This window comes from Sceloporus occidentalis, unplaced genomic scaffold, assembly GCF_023333645.1.
Source record: "Sceloporus occidentalis isolate IW3139 unplaced genomic scaffold, rSceOcc1.0.p SCAF_42, whole genome shotgun sequence".
NCBI classification, from domain to species: domain Eukaryota; kingdom Metazoa; phylum Chordata; class Lepidosauria; order Squamata; family Phrynosomatidae; genus Sceloporus; species Sceloporus occidentalis.
This window is the reverse complement of record NW_028317022.1, coordinates 2,691,327-2,716,128: the sequence shown is the minus strand read 5'-3', so window position 1 is coordinate 2,716,128 and position 24,802 is coordinate 2,691,327. Positions and strand designations below refer to the sequence as shown.

At 39.0% G+C, this 24,802-nt stretch overlaps 1 protein-coding gene across 1 annotated transcript; it reads left to right on the top strand.

Annotated features, from left to right (window-relative positions):
• Positions 1 to 9,935: 9,935 nt before the first annotated feature.
• LOC149289872 (myc target protein 1 homolog) lies at positions 9,936 to 13,255 on the top strand. Its single transcript, XM_089490137.1, has 3 exons — positions 9,936 to 9,941; positions 12,306 to 12,312; positions 12,729 to 13,255. Exons 1-3 carry the CDS (start codon positions 9,936 to 9,938, stop codon positions 13,253 to 13,255), a joined length of 540 nt encoding a protein of 179 aa, XP_089346263.1.
• Positions 13,256 to 24,802: the final 11,547 nt, after the last annotated feature.

The following is a 24,802-nucleotide window of genomic DNA, read 5'->3' as shown; positions in this document are numbered from 1 at the left end:
CTATGGAGATGGCTGCCCACGTGCTTGATTTTATACACCTTTTAGCAATGAGTGTGGCTGAAACACCTAAACTCTATAATTAAGGAGGTTGTCCGCATGCTTTGTCAAATAGTGAATTTTGCTTTGTAATAATACATGTCATGAGAGGTATAACCTTTCATCTGATGGTTCATCGACATTGTGTATAACAATTCTGTCTCTGTGGAATTTGTTGGTAACAGTATGTTGTACTTCTCAAAGTCACAGCATTAGTAACATTGCCACTTTTCAAGAGTGTCGATAGGATTCTTTGGCATTAATGTCAAATTAGTCCAAGTAACATATATGATTTACTAGTAACTATAGTACCTGCAATTTGTGATTGCTTTCAGGTACAAAACAACATATTATATGTGTATGTGTATATTGCTTTCATATCTACTGCTAGGGAATTCAGTTTCAAGGACAATTCTATCATTTCTAACGATGCATGTAATACACTAAATCAACCACTAGAGAGCACCCAAATCCCATTATATTATTTCCTATAATTGTGATCATTTATTGTATGAATGTCTAGAGAGAGAACCATGTAAGATGACAGAGTTTGAATCTTGGGCCATACATTATATACTACTGATGCTCCATATGAAATATATTTGTAAGTGCTGAATTTCAACTGAATTGTTTTAAAAAAACACACAATTGTGAGGCAATGTTCTAAATTTGGAGCTTTAACTCTAGAAAACAATTGCATTTTTTCCAGTAATTGCCTTGAACCACTTTATAAAAACAAGAACGTTGAGCTTATTTTTTGGACTAAATAGGAAAAGCAGTCTTATCAAAATAGCTGGGATTCCGCAGGATCATTCCATTAGTTGCTGTGTTGACAAGACAGTTTTTCTGACTTTAAACCCTCTGTGAAGGAGACTATGTAAAACATTTTTTTAAATAACTTTCCTTCTAAATTTCATAAAAAAAATGTTTCAAGCCTCTAAAATTATGTTTGAAAATCTGAAATATCTTTTATGTAGGGTAGCAATTAAGTCTTGTAGGGTAGCATTTAGGTCTTGCATAAATTGGCATTGCATTGTAGCTCAATAAGGGCATTTTTTTTATTTTACCTTATGAATACTTTAAGGCAAAACTGTTACTTTTTCTTATGACACAACTGTCAACTGTTTTTCACACATTTTAGACTTATGTGCAACTGAATATTTTTTTCAAACAACTGGACCAACCATTTTAATGTTGTCACCAATCACTCTTTGCTGTATATAACCCGAATGGCTTTTGTAGGCATGATCCCCATGTAAGTCAATTTGTATATGCAAACCTTGAATAAGACAGAAAATAAATAAAGTCAACTATGTATAGCTGCGTTTACGCTCCATTGCCGCTGCATATGTTACGCTCTATATTTGTTGTTAATGTTAAATTCAAAAATACAACGCATTTCACATGCAGCGCTTTCATTTCTGTTTTGTCCACGGTCTGCTAAATACTATATTCTCTCTCGAAACCACAGCTTGATGTCAAACAGCTTGATGCCAAACATACAAGTCGCAGTAGGCAAGACATATATTATTAAAGCTACAGTATGTACGAGCTAACGGTGACAAGGTGTATTTCACTGTTAATCTTTCAGGGACAAATAGAACCGTTTCCCTTCCTATGCAGGCAGTGATACAATGCTGGCACCAATACATTGTTTTCCAAATTAAGGTTCATTACATTGAATTATACTATCTGATATAATCTATGTGCATCGAAAGTTCTGTTCTTTATAGATTGTTTAGGAAACCATTTTACTAAAGAGCATTTCCTGAGCAATCCAGTTTCAATGAGGCAATGAGGCTGCTTTAAGACAGGAAGTGGATGGTGCATTGAAATTAGTGTCCTCCAGTAAAATATAACATTGCATGGTATTTCAAAAATATGAATTTCCTTTAACCCCTTGATGACAATTGCCGGTCCGGGCACGTCACGGAAATTCAAGTCGATAACGACAAATGACGTGCCAGGACCGGCACGTCTTTAAACGGGTGCAGAAAGCGATCTATTTTCGCTTTCTGCACCGAAACAGCGTTGCTGTAATTATCGGCACAAAGGGGCCATCTCTGGCCCCTCCCCGGGGCGTCAACATCCGCCATACTTTGTATGGCGGCGGACGCCCGTTTTAAAATCGTTGATCGCCTCCTAAACTTAAATGGTGTCGCTGGAATGCCTCGATCAGGAGGCATCCAGCGACACCAAACACTTACCTGGGGATGGACTGTGACCGCTCCGGAGAGCGGTCACAGCCGCAGCTGCCGGTGATCTTCGCCATCAGCAAGCCCGGGAAAAAAAACCAACAAAGACTAAAAAGTTCGCTAGACGGTCTCCAGACCCTCTAGAGAGCTCTGGCTCCACTTGCAGGTTGAATATAGGTACTGCATTCAACCATGCAAGTCAATGGAGCTCAGCTTTCTAATCACAGTGTGATTAGAAAAAATAAATTAAAAATAAAATAAAATAATAATTAGAAAAAAAATAGTAAAAAACCAGTAAAATGTAAAAATAATTTCCCACTGATGTCACTATCAGGGGAACCTTCAAGTTGAAAAAAAATGTTAAAAAAATAAAAAAAAAGGCAAAAAAAAAATATATATATATAAAAAATATATTTTTGTGAGCAAGTCCTAAAATTAGCATATTAGCTTAAAACAATTCTCGCATGGAAAGAGTTAAAATACTGGCATATTAAATGCCCATGGGGTGTCTACTTTTAAAAAATGTATGATTTGATGGGGTAAATTGAATTGGCCGGGTTCAACAAGGTCCCAATTAACACGGGGGGAAGGATGGCCACACATCTAATTTCCAATTAGAAAAATGCACACGTACCAAATGTGGCCTTTTAGTTCCCCCCAAAAATGACAAACCCATGCATGTGGGGTATCACTGTACTCAGGAGATGTTGCTGAACACATATTGGGGTGTCGTGTGACAGCGGCATATACCAGGAGCTGTAAATTCATACATAAAGTAGGTGTGTGTGGGAAAAATACACACACAAAAATACTACTGCAAACTTTGAAAAAATGCTGGTGGTAAAATGTGTGCATGCAAAGAGTTAAAATACCAGCATTTAAAATACCCTGGGGTGTCTAGGTTTCAAAAATATATGGTTTTGTTGGGCACACTGAAATGGCCCGGCTCAAAGATGTACCAAATAGGGCATGGGCAGTGGATCCCCAAATGCCAAAGTTCAACATTGAAAAATGCGCATGCCCCAAATGTGGCCCTTTTGCCCCCAAACAGCCAGGCAAAATCATTCATGTGATGTATCGCTGTACTCAGGAGATGTTGCTAAACACATATTGGGGTGTTTTATGATAGTGACATATACCAGAACCTGTTTATTTATACCTAAAGTAAAATGTGTGGGAAAAAACAAATGCAAAAAAATTACTACCATAAAGTTTGACAAAGGCTGATGGTAGAATAAGTGCTTGGAAAGGGTTAAAATACCAGCATTTGGAATACCCTGGGCTGTCTAGCAAAAAAACATAAAAACATTGGGTATTTCTAAACTCAGGACAAATAGTAGAATCTATTTAGCAGGTTTTTTTATTACCTTTTATAGATGAGTAAAAGATTTTTCAACTAAAAGTTAGAAACAGTCATTTTTTTCTAAATTTTTCACCATATTTTATACTTTTTTTAATAGTAAATAATAAGATACAATCAAAACAATGTCATCTAAAGAAAGCCCTTCTTGTCCTGAAAAAAACAATATCTAATGTGTGTGGGTTCAGTAAACGGGAAAGAAGAAAATTACAGCTAAACACGAGCAGCACAGAAATGTTAAAACGGCCATTGTCACGAAGGGTACAAAAAGTAAAATCAGCCTTTGTCACGAAGGGGTAGGGCTGCAACAACTAATCGATAAAATCGATAATAATCGCTAATGAAAATCGTTGCCAACGAATTTCATTATCGATTAGTTGAATCGATTTTTATCGATTATTAAATGAGGGTTTTTTCAGAGCAAACGCTCTGAAAAATACCCCTCATTATATAATCCGTTTAGTCTGACTCACAGCAGCAGCTCCTACTTACCAGTCCCTCCCTGTAATCACTGTGACAACTGGCCCCGCCCCCTTCCTTCTCCCAGAAGGCCAGAACCACATGGCTGTGACACTCATCTAACTGTAAGTATAAAATTAATATTTGGGCTACTGAAAGTTAGGGGAGGTGGGAGTTAATTTAGGGGCAGTTATGGTTAATGGGGTGTTTAGGGTTAATTTAGGGGCAGTTATGGTTAATGGGGTGTTTAGGGTTAATTTAGGGACAGTTATGGTTAATAGGGTGTTTAGGGTTAATTTAGGGGCAGCTATGGTTAATGGTGTGTTTAGGGTTAATTTAGGAGCAGCTGTGGTTAATGGGGTGTTTGGGGTTAATTTGAGGCAGTTTTGGTTAATGGTATGTTTAGGGTTAATTTAGGGGCTGTTGTGGTGGATGGGGTCTTTAGGGTTAATTTAGGGGATGTTGTGGTTGATGGGGTCTTTAGGGTTAATTTAGGGGCAGTTATGGTTAATGGGGTGTTTAGGGTTAATTTAATGATGAGGACTGAGGGTTAATTTTATTAATTTATTAAAGTTAACTTAAGGTGCAGTTAGAGATAAAGGGGGGCAAACTAAGGGGAATCTAAATCCTGGGGGCAGTGAAGATTAACCCAGTACTTATTTATAAAAGTATGGTCTGTGACTCTATGAGGGGACTATGAGATATCTGGGGGGTATAAGGCATATCTGGGGAGGACGGAGTGACATATCTGGGGGTATAAGGCATATAGGGTATATAAGGCATATGTGGGGAGGGCAGTGTGGCATGTCTGGGGAGGACAGAGTGGTGTATCAGGGTGTATAAGGCAGATCTGGGGCCACAGTGGCATATCTGGGGGTAGAGTGGAGTGGCGTATCTGGGGGTAGAGTGGAGTGGCATATGTGGGGAGGGCAGTGTGGCATGTCTGGGGAGGATGGAGTGGTGTATCAGGGTGTATAAGGCAGATCTGGGGCCACAGTGGCATATCTGGGGGTAGAGTGGAGTGGCATATGTGGGGAGGGCAGTGTGGCATGTCTGGGGAGGATGGAGTGGTGTATCAGGGTATAAGGTGTATCAGGCACAGTGGCATATGTGGGAGGCAGCGTGGAGTGGCATATGTGGGAGGCAGCGTGGAGCGGCATATGTGGGAGGCAGCGTGGAGTGGCATATGTGGGAGGCAGAGTGGAGTGGCATATGTGGGAGGCAGCGTGGAGTGGTATATGTGGGAGGCAGAGTGGAATGGTATATGTGGGGAGCAGCGTGGAGTGGCATATGTGGGAGGCAGAGTGGAATGGCATATGTGGGGTGCAGCGTGGAGTGGTATATGTGGGGGGCAGCGTGGAGTGGCATATGTGGGAGGCAGCGTGGCATGTCTGGGGAGGATGGAGTGGTGTATCAGGGTGTATAAGGCAGATCTGGGGCCACAGTGGCATATCTGGGGGTAGAGTGGAGTGGCATATGTGGGGAGGGCAGTGTGGCATGTCTGGGGAGGATGGAGTGGTGTATCAGGGTATAAGGTGTATCAGGCACAGTGGCATATGTGGGAGGCAGCGTGGAGTGGCATATGTGGGAGGCAGCGTGGAGTGGCATATGTGGGAGGCAGCGTGGAGTGGCATATGTGGGAGGCAGCGTGGAGTGGCATATGTGGGAGGCAGAGTGGCATATGTGGGAGGCAGCGTGGAGTGACATATGTGGGAGGCAGCGTGGAGTGGCATATGTGGGAGGCAGCGTGAAGTGGCATATGTGGGAGGCAGAGTGGAGTGGCATATGTGGGAGGCAGCGTGGAGTGGCATATGTGGGAGGCAGCGTGGAGTGGCATATGTGGGAGGCAGCGTGGAGTGGCATATGTGGGAGGCAGAGTGGAGTGGCATATGTGGGAGGCAGAGTGGAGTGGCATATGTGGGAGGCAGAGTGGCATATGTGGGAGGCAGAGTGGCATATGTGGGAGGCAGAGTGGAGTGGCATATGTGGGAGGCAGCGTGGAGTGGCATATGTGGGAGGCAGCGTGGAGTGGCATATGTGGGAGGCAGCGTGGAGTGGCATATGTGGGAGGCAGCGTGGAGTGGCATATGTGGGAGGCAGCGTGGAGTGGCATATGTGGAAGGCAGAGTGGAGTGGCATATGTGGGAGGCAGAGTGGCATATGTGGGAGGCAGCGTGGAGTGATATATGTGGGAGGCAGCGTGGAGTGACATATGTGGGAGGCAGCGTGGAGTGGCATATGTGGGAGGCAGCGTGGAGTGGCATATGTGGGAGGCAGCGTGGAGTGGCATATGTGGGAGGCAGAGTGGAGTGGCATATGTGGGAGGCAGCGTGGAGTGGCATATGTGGGAGGCAGCGTGGAGTGGCATATGTGGGAGGCAGCGTGGAGTGGCATATGTGGGAGGCAGCGTGGAGTGGCATATGTGGGAGGCAGAGTGGAGTGGTATATGTGGGAGGCAGAGTGGAGTGGCATATGTGGGAGGCAGAGTGGCATATGTGGGAGGCAGCGTGGAGTGGCATATGTGGGAGGCAGCGTGGAGTGGCATATGTGGGAGGCAGCGTGGAGTGGCATATGTGGGAGGCAGCATGGAGTGGTATATGTGGGAGGCAGCGTGGAGTGGTATATGTGGGGAGCAGCGTGGAGTGGCATATGTGGGAGGCAGAGTGGAATGGTATATGCGGGGTGCAGCGTGGAGTGGTATATGTGGGGGGCAGCGTGGAGTGGCATATGTGGGAGGCAGCGTGGCATGTCTGGGAGGCAGTGTGGCATGTCTGGGAGGCAGCGTGGCAAGCCTGGGCTCAAACGTGCATAAATTGGGGGGGGCTGGTTGCGAAATAAAGGCAAGAAATGCATTTTATCAAAGTTTTTTTATTATGCTGTTTGTATTTAATATAATTTGTTTATTACATTATTTTAAATAAATGAAAAATTTACATTCATTTTTTTTATCCGATTAATCGATTAATCGAAAAAATAATCGGCCAACTAATCGATTATGAAAATAATCGTTAGTTGCAGCCCTACGAAGGGGTTAAGATGTGTGACTGCTATGGGGCTATTAATGTTTTTGGGCTTTATATATTTGTATAACTTTTCAAGGATTCTTTTTACTTGTGACTTCGGGAATATACAATGCATAATATAACATCTGGTAGGAAGAACCTTGTTTTTTGAACTTCGTGATATCATCTTGCCTACATTACAAATAAAAATGCCACTTCTCAAATGTCCTTGCACATGAAGTAGGTCAAACAACATGCTTTATCACTGTGTTTCATTGTTCACAGTTTGATCAAACTGTGAAACAAAAGGCCATGAGTTGATGAAGAAAGGCTCAGGGTCAAGTTCTCCACAATTCATATTTACATCCATGATTTTCATGATACAACAGAGTTCAACATTATTTATGTATGGATTCAATGCATTTAAATGGAGACACTGAAAAAATAATGACATCATTTGTAGAAGGATGCATTTTCTCATGGCCGTTGTATGTTATAGCCTATGCTTCTTTAATTAAAATGGAATACCCTTTAAGATTTCCATTTTGCTTGTTACAAAAAAGTCCTATAATAAGGAAAAACATAAAGAAATATTATTGTTAAATTTTGTATTTGATTTTTTTATGCATGTAGTTTACTTAACTAACTGAAGACATAAGATATCTATTCAGTGAGAGTTTTAACAATTAAAAAAAAACCAAAAAAAAACTGCAGGAAAAAGTAGATATAATTCACAAATACATATTGTTATTTAAGAATAATGCTGTAAAATACATTTTAATTATTTAAAAAACACAACTCGAAATTTAACTTCCTGAACTTGAAATTATGATTTTTTTTCTTCTTTCAAATAAGGGGCAAAACATCCCAGAAGGAACACTAAACTCTGTTGCTGAATATTAGTATTATTGTAATTAAATGGTTATGCCCAAATCCAGTTTAAATTGCACATTAGACAGAAGTTCTTTAATGGAGACACTCCAGTCCCAAGTTGCTTTTACTGCACATACAAATGTATGTGTCTGCTTTTTTAATCGATGGAGAAAATTTGACTTTTATCTTGTTTACTCATACTGTGCATGCTTAACATGCAAACCAATGTAAAAACGAACTAAAAAAAAAATAATAAAAAATAAAAAAAAAAAATATATATATATATACGCCAAAAAAATAAATATATATATATATGCGTCCCAAAATTTATGGTTTTCAAAGGTCAGTCACGATTCCCAGCCACTACCCCGCTTTTGCTTTTGCAGGCGATGATGATCATGGGCAAGTTGGGGAGATCTTCATATCTCTTCTGTCTAGACAAGGGAGCTGTAAAATCGATGGAGATCTATGCTGTTGCAGCCTGCCTCTTTTCCCCTCCCGACTTCGTCCACACTTCTAATAAAGGTGTCCTGATTTGGACACCAGAGATGTTAAGCAGTATGCTGCAGTATCTTTTAAATATATCGCATCTTCACAATATAACATAAACTTTTTTCTGCATTTATCAAGCTGATATATTATTAAGCATTACCTAACATTAACCCAAAAAGTATAAGAACTGAATGATGGGGAAAACACATTTGGTTTGTCTAAATATTGTATTTGTTAAATGATTCATGTAAATATTGGACAATATATAACTCAGCAGAAATAATAGATCAATATGTCCTGAATTCTTGTTTAGTAATTTTTGCGATAATAGGGACATTTTCTTTGCAGCACTGCATGGCTGATTGTATTAATACTAAAACATTTTCTAGGTAAGGTATGCCTTTTTGCCGACAACACAAAAAGTCTACAACAGGATAGACATGTTCTGTAATAAGCCAAACAATTACTGATTCCAGTAAGTTAGAATAGACAAAAATATGTACAGCTGCAGTTCGGTCTTGGCAGGGGCGTACCTAGAGTATTTGGCACCCGGGGCGGATCCTGTAAGTGGCACCCCCCCCCCACCAAATGTAAAGACATCTACAAAATTATGTTAAGAATATTTATTGCACCAATTTGTAAACTGTATGTCAACTGTAAACAACAAGAAATCTGAAAAAAATAATTAACTTATAAGTAAAATAAATACGTGTAAATAACATTTACTGAACATATAATAGTGCTTTCTTTAATAACTCCAAAAAAACAGCGTCCACATTGCCCACATAGAACCTGACCAGCACCCAAATTACACACACATAGGACGGGCCATCTTTGCCCCCAAACAGCCCAGCATGAGTCAGCATTGTTCCCAAACAGCCGAGTGTACGCCATCTTTGTCCCATGAACACGCTACCTGTGCCATCTTTGTCCCATAAACACCCTGCCTGTGCCATTTTTGTCCCTTTGTCCCATAAACACCCTGCTTATACCATCTTTGCCTTTTTGACAAATCAACTATACACCTATGATTAACACAAACACTTTTACAGTCACTCACTAATTCACTTTCATTCACACAATTCATTCACACAATCATTTATTCTTTCACACAAATTATTTACACATATTCATTGATGCATTCTCACAAATTCATTAATTCTCTCACTCATTAATCCATTCATTTTGCTCTCTTATTCTGACTCTTTATTTCAATATTCTTGCTACCCTCCTTTCTCCCTATCTACCCATTCTCGCCCCCTTCTGCCCTATCCCCCCGTCTCACTCCCTTCTCCCTATCTACCCTCTCCCCCCTTTGAAGTTCACTTACCTTTCAGAAGTACTGCGGTGGGGGTGCAAGGCCTCTGTCTCCCAGCTCTGCCACTGTATGGAACAGTATAGAGTGATGGGAGTTATGATGTACTTTAGAGCATAATTATTGTCAGGACCCAGGTAAGCAGGTCGGGTAGGAGCCCAGTAGCAGGGGATACAAGGGGTTCCGTTTGTACCCGACAATACATGACGGTAAGTGGGATAGTACGGACAGGCGCAATGAAACACAGCACAAACAGAATACTTGGAAAGGTACTGTATTGATGAAGGTGATAGGACCAGCAAGTAAAGGCAGTAAGTCTCTAGGCAGGATGCCCACTGGCAGGGCTGACGGATACGGAGGCCCACCGGATGGGCTGACGGCAGGTAAGCCCACTGGCAGGGCAGACGGGTACAGAGGCCCACTGGCAGGGCTGACGGCAGGAAGCCCACTGGCAGGGCTGACGGGTACGGAGGCCCACTGACAGGGCTGACGGCAAGTAGCACACTGGCAGGGTAGGTACAAGCAGGAATGCAGGTACAGGCAGGAATGCAGGTACAGGCAGGAATGCAGGTACAGGCAGGAATGCAGGTACAGGCAGGAATGCAGGTACAGGCAGGTAGTCCAGGTACAGGCAGGTAGTCCAGGTACAGGCACTGGTTCAAGGCCAAAACAGAGCGGTCTAAACACTCCAATTCAAAGGCCCCGACTAAAGGGCAGGGCAGGTTAATAAAGGCAGGTTCTACTCAGGTGATCAGACTCAGCTGACCTGGTAATCTGATCCTGAGCACTCCAGAGGGAGGGGGAAGGTGGCCACTAGTGGTAGCAGCAGGACTACAGCAAAATAAATCATCCATGGTCCGGGCTAGTAGGGTGGAATCCTGACAATTATATAATGAAAAAGACATTGGAAATGGTACAGCATAACACCCATCACTCTCACACATTTACCAATCCACACATTCCACACATACCAATCCACACATTCCACACATACCAATCAACATTTACCAATCCACACTTACCAATCCACAGATTCCACACATACCAATCCACATTTACCAATCCACATATACCAATCCACAGATTCCACATTTACCAATCCACACATACCAATCCACAGATTCCACACATACCAATCCACAGATTCCACACATACCAATCCACACTTTCCAATCCACATTTACCAATCCACAGATTCCACACATACCAATCCACTCTCACTGTCACTCTCACTGAATGATTTCCTACCTTTCCTCTTTTCTTCTTACAGCAGTCAGCTCCTTATCTTCCTCTTCGCTCCTCTTCTTCTGTCTTCTTAGCTCCTCTTCTTCTGTCTTCTTCGCTCCTCTTCTTCTGTCTTCTTCGCTCCTCTTCTTCTGTCTTCTTCCGGGTCAGAGGGCACGGACGGCGGTGGGCGCGGCTTCAGTGTTGTGCGCCGGGATCTGACAACAGACCCCGGCGCACAGCAGCAGTTGCCGCGTGGATCGCAAGGGAGCGGTATCGGAGGTCTGTTAAAGACCTCCGATACCGCTCCCTTGCGAGCCTTCTCCTCCAGCGGCGGACCGCCCCCCCCGCCCCCCGCTAGGTACGCTACTGGGTCTTGGTAAAAGTAAAATAATGTATTTGGGATGTAAGAAGAAAAAAAAGACAGGATATAGTATAGACAACATAGGAGAGGGATTTGGTAGTAGTTTGGTAGTAGTTGGTATAGTTACAGGTGGCCTAAAATACAACCAGGGAAGTTGGTTATGTAGTTTCAGGTAGTAGTAACAGGAAGCGGTCATCCCACTTTACAAATCTCATGCCTTATCTATTGCGCACAATACTCATGACGTCTTCTTCAGACGTATATAGACATCCTGGAGAGAGTTCCTCATTTTAGTAGCTCTTCTCTGAACAGCTAGCAGAACAGGGACAAGAGAAAAGAGAAAGCTGCGATATGATAAAACATTTAACGTCAGTTAGTCAGTCAGTGCAACATGTATTTAAAAGAAATGCTAGAGCAAGGGGTCACAGTCTGAAACGAGGGGCATAGAATATATCCTGAACATACTAAAAGGCCATATTTTCTCTCAGTGAAAAAATGAGTGCGGCCCACGCACACATACATTTCTGATGACGTGGCCTACTGCAGAAAAAACTTGGACACCCCTGCGTTATGGCATGACTAAGGACCAAGCACTGATTGACAATGGGCACACTACATGAACCACATGGTTAATATCTCCTGTCAAATTCTGTGTTTCTGTTACTTATTAGGATGCTTTAATAGACTAAATATACAATATATGTCCTACTATAAATTATACATGATAAAGTGATGACATAGCTTGAAGAATATTTTTTCTTCAAATAAAATTTCATCACATTTCATCAAATCAACCCCTTCAAGACAAAGCCCGTACATGTACGGGCCCACAATGCATTGTTTTTAATGGGTTTAAGGACAACCCATTGCCCTTAAGGGGTTAAGATCACTTATGTCTTATGTGACTAGATATTTTTTGTATATAAGACCAACAAAAGGTATCACTTTTAGACTCTTTACTTCACATGTTTTTACATTTCAACAGAGCCTGAGTGAGTGTGTTTTTACTTACCTAATATTGGAATCTTATGAACCAAAACAAAAAGTATTAATTTCTCAGAAAAATTACAAGAAAATAATGTCTCTGGAATAAAGTGATAATTTTATCTATAGCTCTGGTAAATGAAACACATAATGAATTCCAATCCAAAGTGATGGTTTTAGCAAAAAATATTCTTTTGTTTCATGAATTGTAAAATTACAACATGTTGCTCATATTTAGTGCACTGTTTTAAATTATTAAGTCATCGGCTTAGTAATGCATTTGGAAGGATCAGCCTCATTAGGATCTCAGGCACAAACGGCTGAGTGGACCTTTTGTAAAGCATAGATGTGCTGAGATGAGATGTTTTATCACAACAAAAAAATCAGTCAATGGTTTTATTTTACACATTCTTTCTTTTTTTAGGTGGTGTGATACTGTCATTTACAGTATCTATTGTTGTCGGATTGGTGATTGGAGGAATAATATGGGCCCTGTTTACATGCTTGTCTCGACGTCGAGCCAGTGCACCTATTTCTCCTAGGATGCCCTCTTCCTCAAGTCGTCGGCCTAGATCATCTTCTCATAACCAAGCTTTAAATAGGTCTGGGTTCTACCGCAACAGCACATGTGAACGAAGAAGTAACCTCAGTTTGGCCAGCCTGACCTTCCAAAGACAGACTTCCCAAGAACAGGCTGACCCATTCACTAGAAAACCAAGTTTCCGAGCTTCAACATTTCATCCATTCCTGCAGTGTCCTCCTCTCACCGTTGAATCTGAAAGTCAACTTGTTACTCTATCCCGTGCCAACAGTACTTCTCCAACACTCAACAGCAGCAACCTAAGTCAGGGCGAATTCCACTGGTCCAATAACAGCCTTCGTCTTGCTCACTCAACTCAGACTCCTCCACCTGCATATGAAAGTATTATTAAGGCATTCCCAGACTCTTGAACAGAAATCCACTAGATGTTAACATTACAGTGCACAATAGAAGAATAACACTCTATTGCTTTGATAATTAAATATAACACTACATTGTGTCAATATCTCTGTGTACAGGATTTTTATGCTGATAGTATGATCTTGTATTATTTCATTAACAATGAAATTACATTAGTTCTTTTTGCTTTCAAAGGGAGAAACAAAATTCTTATTTCAATGGCATATTTGTTTTTATAAAAATGGAAACATATGGATAGATCTTAAAGCGGTGGATGACGAGGACAGTATTTGGCCAACATGATTATTGACACAAACCGTATAGAACATATTTACAGTGAGACATAGACACTGGTGCTTCTTTTGTCTCTGGCATTTACTTAACGTTGCGTGGGTTTACCTGAGGGATAAATTCAGTAACATCCCTCAGCAGCTGGAACCTTGCTAAGGTCAATGTTGGAAGCACTGATAACTATTATGAGAAACTCAACATGGGTGAACTTGCCATCATTGGTTTGGATATTCTAGTGAACTGATTTCCTAAAACAGGTCCTTAATGACGTCAGCTGAGACTCAGCTTGAAGGTAAGGGAAATTAGACAAAATAAAAGCCCCTCAAGCTTTTTCACAAGAGCAGAAGCTAAGTTCACTGCACCTGACCCTTACTTGAGATGTGTTAGTCTAACTAAGTTCATATTATTTAATGCAACATAACTAATCAATACTATGATGCATGTGATGTGATTGCAATATTTCTCCCTATTTTATTACATATATAAAAATGTAATAAACCAGTAACTCTCCTTCTGTTTATGAATGATAGATATTTTATTTATGGTTAAATCAACTAGCCATAACATCTAGCAATATATAATCATTAATTACTTTCTCTAAATCACATAGGGCAACATAAGCTTTTAAGAAGACTTAGCAGTTTATATGGTAAATGACAAAAGGAATTCTGAATAACACAAAATAGTACTTGAGTAAACAATTTTTACTGGGAAGGGTTTTTGGACTTCAACAGTACTAGAAATTATGTTTCCGACACTGTATTTAGTTAGAAGATGGAACAGCACCCAACCGAAGGAAACACATTGTAATGTCAATTTTGTTGAATGCTTTGCATTGTTTTAAAGAACATTTATTATCACCCCCTTATAAACAAATGGAAATAATACTTTTACTACGTCCAATAGAAGCTACCATTCTCCAGAATTAGAAAATAGTTTTAAATTTGGAATTCCCCTCTTTTGGCACATAATTTACATATTTATCTATTTATTTTGTATTTTTCCAAACACAATAAATAACTAACCATAACGCTAGTTGATCTCTTAGATATTACAAATTCTGGGAATATATCCCTTGCTTCTGTTTTTATTTTTGTACTAAACTCAGCATGTATTATGCAGTATTAACATAATTAATTATGCAGTCTCTCTAATTATGTATACTTGTATTCATGTCTGAATCACTGTTTCCCTTAGTGTTTGCTGGTATTTTAATATACTATATCAGCTAGAATATTTGTAAATATGTTATGTAGTTATGTAATAATGTTAATGTACTTTGGATTTGTAATAAAAATAAAACTAAAGCTGAGAAAATATCAAGAATAATACAGTTGTGTACAGGGTTGCTTTTGTTGATTTCACAACTCGTTGTTGATATGTAAGTAACTTTGTCCTCAGATCACTCTTTTTATGTAACTTTCTTGGTTGGAAAGAGTTTCCATTGTGAACAAGGAAGGTTGCTGAACTTTAAAACAGCTGAAGGGTTATAATATATACAGCAACAATCGGGGCGCATGTGTAAATAGGGAAAAAAAGGGAAAATATATATGAATATAGGCAAAATAGAATGCACTTACAGGATAGTAGAATTCAAATAGAGTATTCAACTTAAAAAGCGTTTCGCCTCTACATGGGCTTCCTCAGGAGAAAAAATTAAATTAATCCGCAGTGGATACGTTACCACTGCGGATTCATTTCATTTTTTCTCCTAAGGAAGCACATGTAGAGGTAAAACGTGTTGAGAAATTAAAGAAGAAAATCGCAGTATCATCATTGTATCGGAGAAGAAAATTCGTGAGGACTTTGTTCCCCTCTCCGGTCCACAGACTTTTTAAGTTGAATACTCTATTTGAAATCTACTATCCTGTAAGTGCATTCTATTTTGCCTATATTCAACACAGGAAGTTACTGCACTATGTGGTTTTTTCATTTTTTTACCTATAGATTTTAATGAAGAAATAAAGAACTCATTTTACTTTTGAAGAGCCTCTTATACCGGCACTGTTTGTGAGTGCATTTACATATTTACACACATCTTATTTTAATTAGACGGTATCACACTATCATATATATTTTCCCTTTTTTTCCCTATTTACACATGCGCCCCGATTGTTGCTGTGTACGTTTCTGAACACTGAGAGGAGTGTTTTGTTGGGCTGCGGCAGCGTAACATTAGGGAAGTACCTTCATTTTTCATTTTCATTTGACACGTGATTGGGTGTTAACGGTTTCGTATTCTGGGTTATAATATATGAAAGAAATGGTTCTACCCCACACAGTGCTGCCGGTAACTCACCTAATCACATGGGTACTGGTGTCCGCACTGCTTGCAGGACATCCCATGGAACCACCTGAGAAAGAGGCAATGCTGTTTATGCCCAGTCATAATTTTATTGCACAAAGAGAGCAAAATAAGCCTATTATAATTTTGAACTATACACACATATAACGTACATTACTTAGAATGTGAAGCAAACACTACTTTGTCAGGTCAAAATATGGGTACTACTTCTATAAAGATTTAAGACAAACAATAAAGAGAGGGGTAAAGGAAAAACTTTGCCTTTTTTCCTATGTACTTTATGGTTAATGTGTTCAATTATTTGTAGCATAAATATTCCGTACGCAAAAGATTAAAACATTGTTTTTATTGTATATCACTTTAACAGTTAGGGTCTTGGAAATACCTTGACCTGCATTATTTTTTTATTTAAAAAAAACGATATAATCCATTAAAAGTTCATAAGCTAATAAGAAAAAAAAACATCCTTAAGAGAGATCAGCTTAGTACAATAAAAATATGATAAAGTTGCAATTTCTGCAGGTAGGAATTTCGTCTAATTGATTTAGAACATTACTAGGCAGGAAGAGGAAATAAACAAATAAGAACTTATACTGTTAAGATGGTAATTTAAATGATATCATACATTTTAAACAACAAAATATATATAAAATGTTATAAGATATTAGTTATTTACGAGTAGATGCATATCTTTCATATGGATTTTATCAAGGTAAAAAGGCATTTCTGTACCTCCCCCGGGTTAGCCCCCCCATATTAAGAATTTTTACAAAAGATCATTGCATTTGTTAGATCTTTGTTAGATCAGGTTTGATCAACTGTTTTTTTCATTAGATCTACTCTAAAATAGGCAATATTAACAATCTTTTTCAGGGGGGGCTAACCCGTAGCCAGCCCCCCCTCAACAAAAATTTCAACAAAATGTTACCGATTATGATAGCTCTGCGTTAGATCAGGTTTGATCAGACAAAATTTTAGTTAGATCTAGTCTAATTACTGAGATATTGCATATTTAATGAGGGGGGGCTGGCCCCCCCTCAACTGAAATTTGGACATTTTTTTATGGATTTTGGTAGATATTCGTTAGATCCGGTTAGATCAACAGTTTTTTCCGTTAGATCTATCATGCAGAAGGCGGTATTCACAATCCTATTTTGTATGCCGTGGGTGGGTATACATATGGGCTGGCCCCCCCTCAACTGAAATTTGGATTTTTTTTAATGGATTTTGGTAGATATTCATTAGATCCGGTTAGGTCAACTGTTTTTTTCGTTAGATCTATCACACAGGAGGCGGTATTCACAATCCTATTTTGTGTGCTGTGGGTGGGTATACATATGGGCTGGCCCCCCCCTCAACTGAAATTTTGAAAAAAAAAAAAAAGGATTTTGGTAGATATTCGTTAGATCCGGTTAGATCGACGTTTTTTTTCCTTAGATCTATCACGCAGGAGGCGGTATTCACAATCCTATTTTGTGTGCTGTGGGTGGGTATACATATGGGCTGGCCCCCCCTCAACTGAAATTTGGAAAAAATGTTATGGATTTTGGTAGATATTCGTTAGATCCAGTTAGATCAACTGTTTTTTCGTTAGATCTATCAGACAGGAGATGGTATTCACAATCCTATTTTGTGTGAGGGGGATGGGTATACATACGAGTTGGCCCCCCCTCAACTGAAATTTGGATTTTTTTTATGGATTTTGGTAGATATTCGTTAGATCCGGTTAGAGCAACTGTTTTTTTCGTTAGATCTATCACGCAGGAGGAGGTTTTCACAATCCTATTTTGTGTGCCGTGGGTGGGTATACATATGGGCTGGCCCCCCCTCAACTGAAATGTGGAAATTTTTTTATGGATTTTGGTAGATATTGGTTAGATCCAGTTAGATCAACTGTTTTTTTCGTTAGATCTATCACGCAGGAGGTGATATTCACAATCCTATTTTGTGTGCGGGGGATGGGTATACATACGAGTTGGGCCCCCCTCAACTGAAATTTGGATTTTTTTTATGGATTTTGGTAGATATTCGTTAGATCCGGTTAGATCAACTGTTTTTTTCGTTAGATCTATCACGCAGGAGGCGGTTTTCACAATCCTATTTTGTGTGCCGTGGGTGGGTATACATATGGGCTGGCCCCCCCTCAACTGAAATTTTGAATTTTTTTTATGGATTTTGGTAGATATTCGTTAGATTTGATTAGATCAACTGTTTTTTTCGTTAGATCTATCACGCAGGAGGCGGTATTCACAATCCTATTTTGTATGCTGTGGGTGGGTATACATATGGGCTGGCCCCCCTCAACTGAAATTTGGAAATTTTTTGGGGGATTTTGGTAGATATTCGTTAGATCCGGTTAGATCAACTGTTTTTTTCGTTAGATAAATATGGGGGGGCTAACCCGGGGGAGGTATTTCTGTTTGTTATTATGATAAGAGAAGGACATTAGTAGTATTCTACTTTTTCAGATGGGATTATAACATCATACAACCCTGTGTTCTTCTGCGCTGAAATGTATAGTGAAAAGCAGAAATTAATCTCCTTGTTCACTAAAAAATTAGTTCCCCAAAACAGCAATATTAATAAAGGCCCAATCATATACTGTATCAACTGATGCCCAGTATAGATGGTAAGTGAAACTGATGAGAAAGTAAGCCATGCTACCAAACATCAACCAATGCCCACGAATGGATTAATCTTCATTCGTTATCAACCTGTGTAAAGATCTGCCAACAGTGGTAACACTCTTTTGAATTTACTACTAAAATTTGACTCCACATACTGAAGTACAAGCACTATTCATAAATATGAAACCTCATATATAAAAGATCCTAATATCAGCTTGGGTTTTATGTTTTAAATGTCCATAGGACTTCAGGACTTAACCAACAAACTCTCAGCCTATACTTATGGAATTATTTTGTTAGTTACATGTAAATAGGGGGAATGCCATATGTAGAAAACCAATATCAGTACACTGAAATACCACAGTAAATATATACAAATAAAATTAACAATCAATAAATAAGGGTGCTGCTTAAGTATGGAAATGGAGTTTGTTATCACAGAAACGTCCATATCTAACATCCAGATGTTTGCTGGTCTTTTTATAAAGAAGACACATGCATTTAAAAGTTTGGATCCTAATGGGCTCCAATGAAGCAGACTGATAAACAGTAGTATGACATTTCTAATCATATTCTTCTATTATTGACTTAATGGGAGGAAATATTTAAACAGACAATGAGAACTATATGTGTGTTTTAACATGTGAACTCAACTTCAGATCTATTTTCAAAAAAATCTTCTAAACTTTGACCATGATAGACCAGGGTTCTTTTAACTAATTGCACATGTAGAAAGGGGAAAAAAATAGATTTCATCAAAACTGTATGCCTCTTGTAGTGATACCATGAATGTCATCAAATGACAGAAAGAGTGCAGGTTTTCATGCCATCTGCCCTTTGTTGATGATGTCTCATCTGCAAATTATACAAGAGAAAAAATCCTTGTCCAGAAGATAATAGAACATCAGTGGAATCAATAACCTGCATTACAAAACTACTTATAAAAGTCTGTACAAGTGTGTGTTCAGTTCTGAAATAATAAAACATATTAAAAGAAAAGCATTTGAAAGCTTTGATATTTTTTTCTAGGGAGATGTGTTTTAAAATATAAGCAACAAGAACAAGCTATGAACATGTCCACAGTTTATGTCGATGATAAATCATTTAAAGCTATCAAATGTGCTATAGTTGCTTATGTTAATTTCCTGAAAGCACTGAAGACCGTGGCGTCGGTTTATAGAATCAGAGATATGGCTGGTAACCTTACTGGCAAAGTTAATGAAGGAATGAGAAATCTTAATTATTATTTGGAACTAAGCACATCTATGACATGAAACACAGTCCGGACTCGTGTATGTGATGAGCAGAAGAAATATGCATGTCATTATTGTGTGTAGCCTCATGAAACCAATCTATATTTATCAAGAAAACAGCCTGCGTACATGCTTTTCTTTGAACTCGAACATTTCTACAGCATGGGACTGTGTTTAGGTATTATGTATCATATACTTAAGTATGAAGAACTATAACTAATTAAATATAATGATTTTAAGTATATATATATATATATATATATATATATATTACATTTATTCACATTATTATCAAATTAGGCTCCAGGATAAGTAGTCACATTTTTACAGGGAAATTATAAATTGGGTACAGTTTCTAATCACAGGCTACATACCCTACCTATATCAAACTATTTTTTTTATCAGTTATATTAACTGTACAATCACATACAGTGCACTGAATGCTACAGTAAAATGTTCAAAATGTTCTATGGCTAAACATAGAGAGGCATGGTGGCCTAATGTCGCGTAACATAACAATGTTCAACAGCAATAAGTGGTACATTTGCACCTAAGGAACAATACCCTATACTCCTACAGGGTTCCAATGGCAGCAAATCCAGTAATGACCCTTGTACAGGCTCGGACTGGACATTTGGCATACTAGGCAAATGACCAACTGGCAGTTGGCCAATAGTCCCACAAAGATATCATTACTGCAGGCAGCTTGGGTCCTTCAGCATTCAGCCGCCGGCTGATACACTCTAACACTATAAATGCGCAAAATGGAGCCACTTGTATGTAGCAGCTGTCCGCTGGCCCAATAAGTACCAGATCCACTTTACATCCCTAGTCCAACACTTCCCACGATTTAAAGATGTAGTAAAATTGTAGGATGCCAATTTTATCTTGGAGACTTGAATGCTTTCATTCTTTTATCATACACGTGCTGAGCCCATAATGAATATTCATAAGGGTCCGATAACAGGAAGTGGAGGCACCAGCAAGAGGGAAGTCACACACTGATTCAGAGAGCTAGGAGGCATAGTGAAGCAGCTGAAGAGTCTAAGCTCAAAAATGTAATAAATATATTGATTTAAAAAGAATCCTATGCATCATTCAGTACAACTAACAGGTGAACAACACAATACATACTTTTAAAAACTGGAAAAGGTGAAAATGTGTTGGCAATACTATATATAATGCACCTGTATGCATACTTTGTGCAAGTTTTACAGAGAAAAGACGACAAGTAACAATTGCATATTTTCCAAGAAACTATTTACAGCTGTATTTTCAAGGCCAGCACAAAAGGAATATTTTTTCGGAGCAATCGGCAGCAACATTTCATTGAGCCTTATAATGAATGCTCTGACATTTGCATCCTTTTCCATAGTATATTACAGCATTACGGTTTTTCTGTTTTACACAAATAATAATTTTTTCCCCTTTAAGGATTTTTTATCATAGTGAAATCTCAGTGGGAACTCACTTAATGTATTTAACCTGAGACCTCCTATATGTTAATTTGTTTTACAAGTATGGTATTGTAGTGACTTGCTAATGGGGACAGAGCTAATGATTGTAATAATGCTTCCTATGATAATGTTATTTCTCAGGAATAAACCTACTTCAGATAGGTCCCATCTTTATTATTACAGGGCCCTGACCAATACATGTGATCTCGAGAGCGCCCAGTCGGCAAATAATCACCAAAAGGTGAGGGGGACTGAGGACTTATGTGAAATGGAAGCCAAAGAGGCACGATGTGCTACTTTTAGAATGGACACATTTGTCAGAGCCTCCAAGGAAGGGCAAACAGCCAATAAGACATCCTATAAAAAGGACAAAACCCCCTCCACTATCTCCACCTCACAAAGAAGAGGATGCTCTCTCAGAACCATAAGCCCCTTTGAGGGCCACCTATCCAAGCTGCTCAATTTCCAGGACAATATGACATACCTCAATGTATATCATCAAGTTCAGCACTTGCAGATGATATAATTTAGGCACAACAAGCTCCATTCCTACAGATCTGACCACTTACATCCCTGCAATAGTACAAACTATTGGCAAACACTTGGTCCTTAATATAAAATATATGACAGTATACAGAGGGCAAGACATAAAGTACAATAGAAAGAAAGATGAACACTGAATACGTATTGATACGAATGATGAGAAAAAGCTACTATAGAGCCAAACTACCCATTAAAGCTCTTAATGGGTAGTTAACACCTGTAGGTTCCACAATAATCCTCCCTTTGGCCTGTTAAATGGCTCCTCCCCTAACTTAACTTTGGAGCTAAGATCATATAGGTTACCATTGTTCCATACTTTACAATCGAACACTGCAGCAGCAGTTAATCATACTCAGACTTCTACTACATATTATAATTATCGAGGAAATAATTCTAACTATTGAAATGAATAACTATTAATAGATAAATAACTATTTAAATAAATAACATATAACTTCACAATATATTTCAACAAATTATAGCTATGGTTCCCTACTTAAATATGATATTTGGTACAGTCAGAGATGCATTCACATTCATTAGAACAGACAGAGTTGCGTCCATATTAATTCATCCATATAAACATCAGAATAGCAGAATGGTAAAATGATAAATTTATAATTATGAACATTCCCATTAATATTTTAAATAAAAATATACTAAATTATTTTTAGACAAAATCCAATATGATCCATATAAGAACACTCATATATTAAACCTTAGAAAAAACAAATAACATCATATTGTGACCTTAATCCAAGAGATTTGTCTGATTCCTATTGTAAAGATCCAGAAAACCTCTTGCTGGTTAAGATGCACCACCAGTCTCCCTCCCACCCAAAAAAAGAGATGAAGTCACTCACAAAGTATTTAGAGGAAAGGATGTTGCCTAGAGATTAGATTTTTTTTATACAAATGTTATATCCCTTTTGAGAATACCCCTGTATGCATCATCATATTGTAGAACCTTTAGATGTTTTTTCCAACTTAATACCGTAATATGAAATGCTTGACTAAAAGGAGTCATCAATACAATATCATTACCAATTAAATTCTCACTACCTACCGTAATTTAGTAGAATTGTGTGTTTTAGGTTAAACTTGTATTAGTTATACCCTAGATTTAGCATTGGCCTTTATATAAAATGGATGAATACCCTGCTCCTCATATTATCCTTGCAAAAACCTTGACCTTAACTCCCATGCTTGGAGTTAAAAAGTTTCTGTCAATACAATTTATTTTTAATCAAACAATTACCCTGCAGGGACACCACAAATAACACTAAGTAGATGGCAAGTCTTGAATGTTCCTAGACAGCTTTTCCAAAACTACTACTCACGACTTTCTCGTCCTTAATACTTAAAATTAAATCCAGATAAGAAATAGAAGCTAAACTAAACTCACGTGTAAACCTTAGATAGAAATGATTGGTGTTTGCATACTTAACAAAACCAGAAACCAGTGTAACATCTTCTCACCAAACTAGAATCAAATCATTAATGTAGCTCCCAAAACATACCAAATTAGATGTAAATGGATTGGTATCACTGTAAATGTAGATTTCTTCACAATATGTCATGTAGATGTTCGCATACATGACCATTTAGCCATTCCCCGTAACTGAAGGAAAACAGTATTATTAGAACTAAAATAATTGTGTGTGAGGAGATATTGAATGGGTTTTAGTAAGAAATCTATGGTTATCTCAGTATAATTGCTAAGGTATTGAAGAATACGAAGAAGTAATGACCATATATAGCCAACTATAATCACTATCCCAGGGCCAGTCTTTAAAAGTCTGCCATACTTGTTTAGTATGGTGTAAGTAGCTCTTCTGCATTTTCACTATGGGCTATAAACACATACCAATTAGTTCTCCTTCGCCCATACCTCAAATACCCTACACAATAGGTCTACCCGGTGGGTCTAAGTGATTTGTAAACCTTGGGCAAAAAATGAACAACAGGCATAATTGGTTTGGCCTTGTATATAAACTGAACTTCATCAAGACTTAAGAAACCCCTTTAAATACATGTATTCAATAAACTGGATAATTATCTCATATATCTCAATGTTGGATGAGATTTAAGCTTTTGATAGACTGTAGGGTCCATCAGCTGGTGATTTGCTTCCTTAATATTATATGCTTCCTGCCTAAGCAGCCAATCAGTGGCAGGAAACAATAGGGCATTTGGCTGATGGGTGGGGAAATGGGCAAATGCAGAATCTCTCCATACATTTGCAAAATGGATCACAAGAAAAAATAAGATGGGCCACACAGTAACCTTCTCCTATACTCTACATTCAAAGCAAAAAAAATGACTTGACCCCATAGACCGGGGGTGGGGAACCTTTTTTCTGACAAGGGCCATTTGGATATTTATAACATCATTTTCGGGCCATACAAAATTATCAACTTAAAAATTAGCCTCACATTGTATATTTATCCCATAGACAGCCCTCATGAGGCCCCCTGCCAGCCCCCCTAGTGAACTAATGCCCCATTGGCCCCCACACCTTTGCGTATTGCCCCCAGCCAGCCTCACATTGTGTATTTATGATACCCAGCCAGCCATGTCAGCCCTGACACCCAGATTGCATCCACAGGACCTACCTAGCACCCAGAGTGGAAGCATAGGGCTTGCCATCTTTGCCCTCAAGCAGCCTCAACTTCTCTTTACCGCCCAGGGGAAGCAGGAACGGAGCAGCGTCATGTGACATGATGTAAATTATCATGACTCCGCTGGGTTCCTGCTTCCCCTGGGCGGTACAAGAGACAGGTAAGCAGCGGGCCCCTGCAGAAATGATCGCGGGCAGGGCAGGTCACAGTTGCAACCTTCACGACCACGGTTGCTGCCCCTTTTCCAGCTACAATAGTCATTCATAACATATCTACGTGTCTACGCTCCATTCAAACTTAAGAATGGTAGTTTATGTGTGCATATGTATGTCGGTGTGTGTCTAGGTATAGTAGTGTGTGTATATGTGTGTGGCTGGGTATGTCAGTGTATATGTACTTATGCACCTGTCAAATCCTTCATGACCTGTTCTTATGACATGACAATTATAACATTACATTTT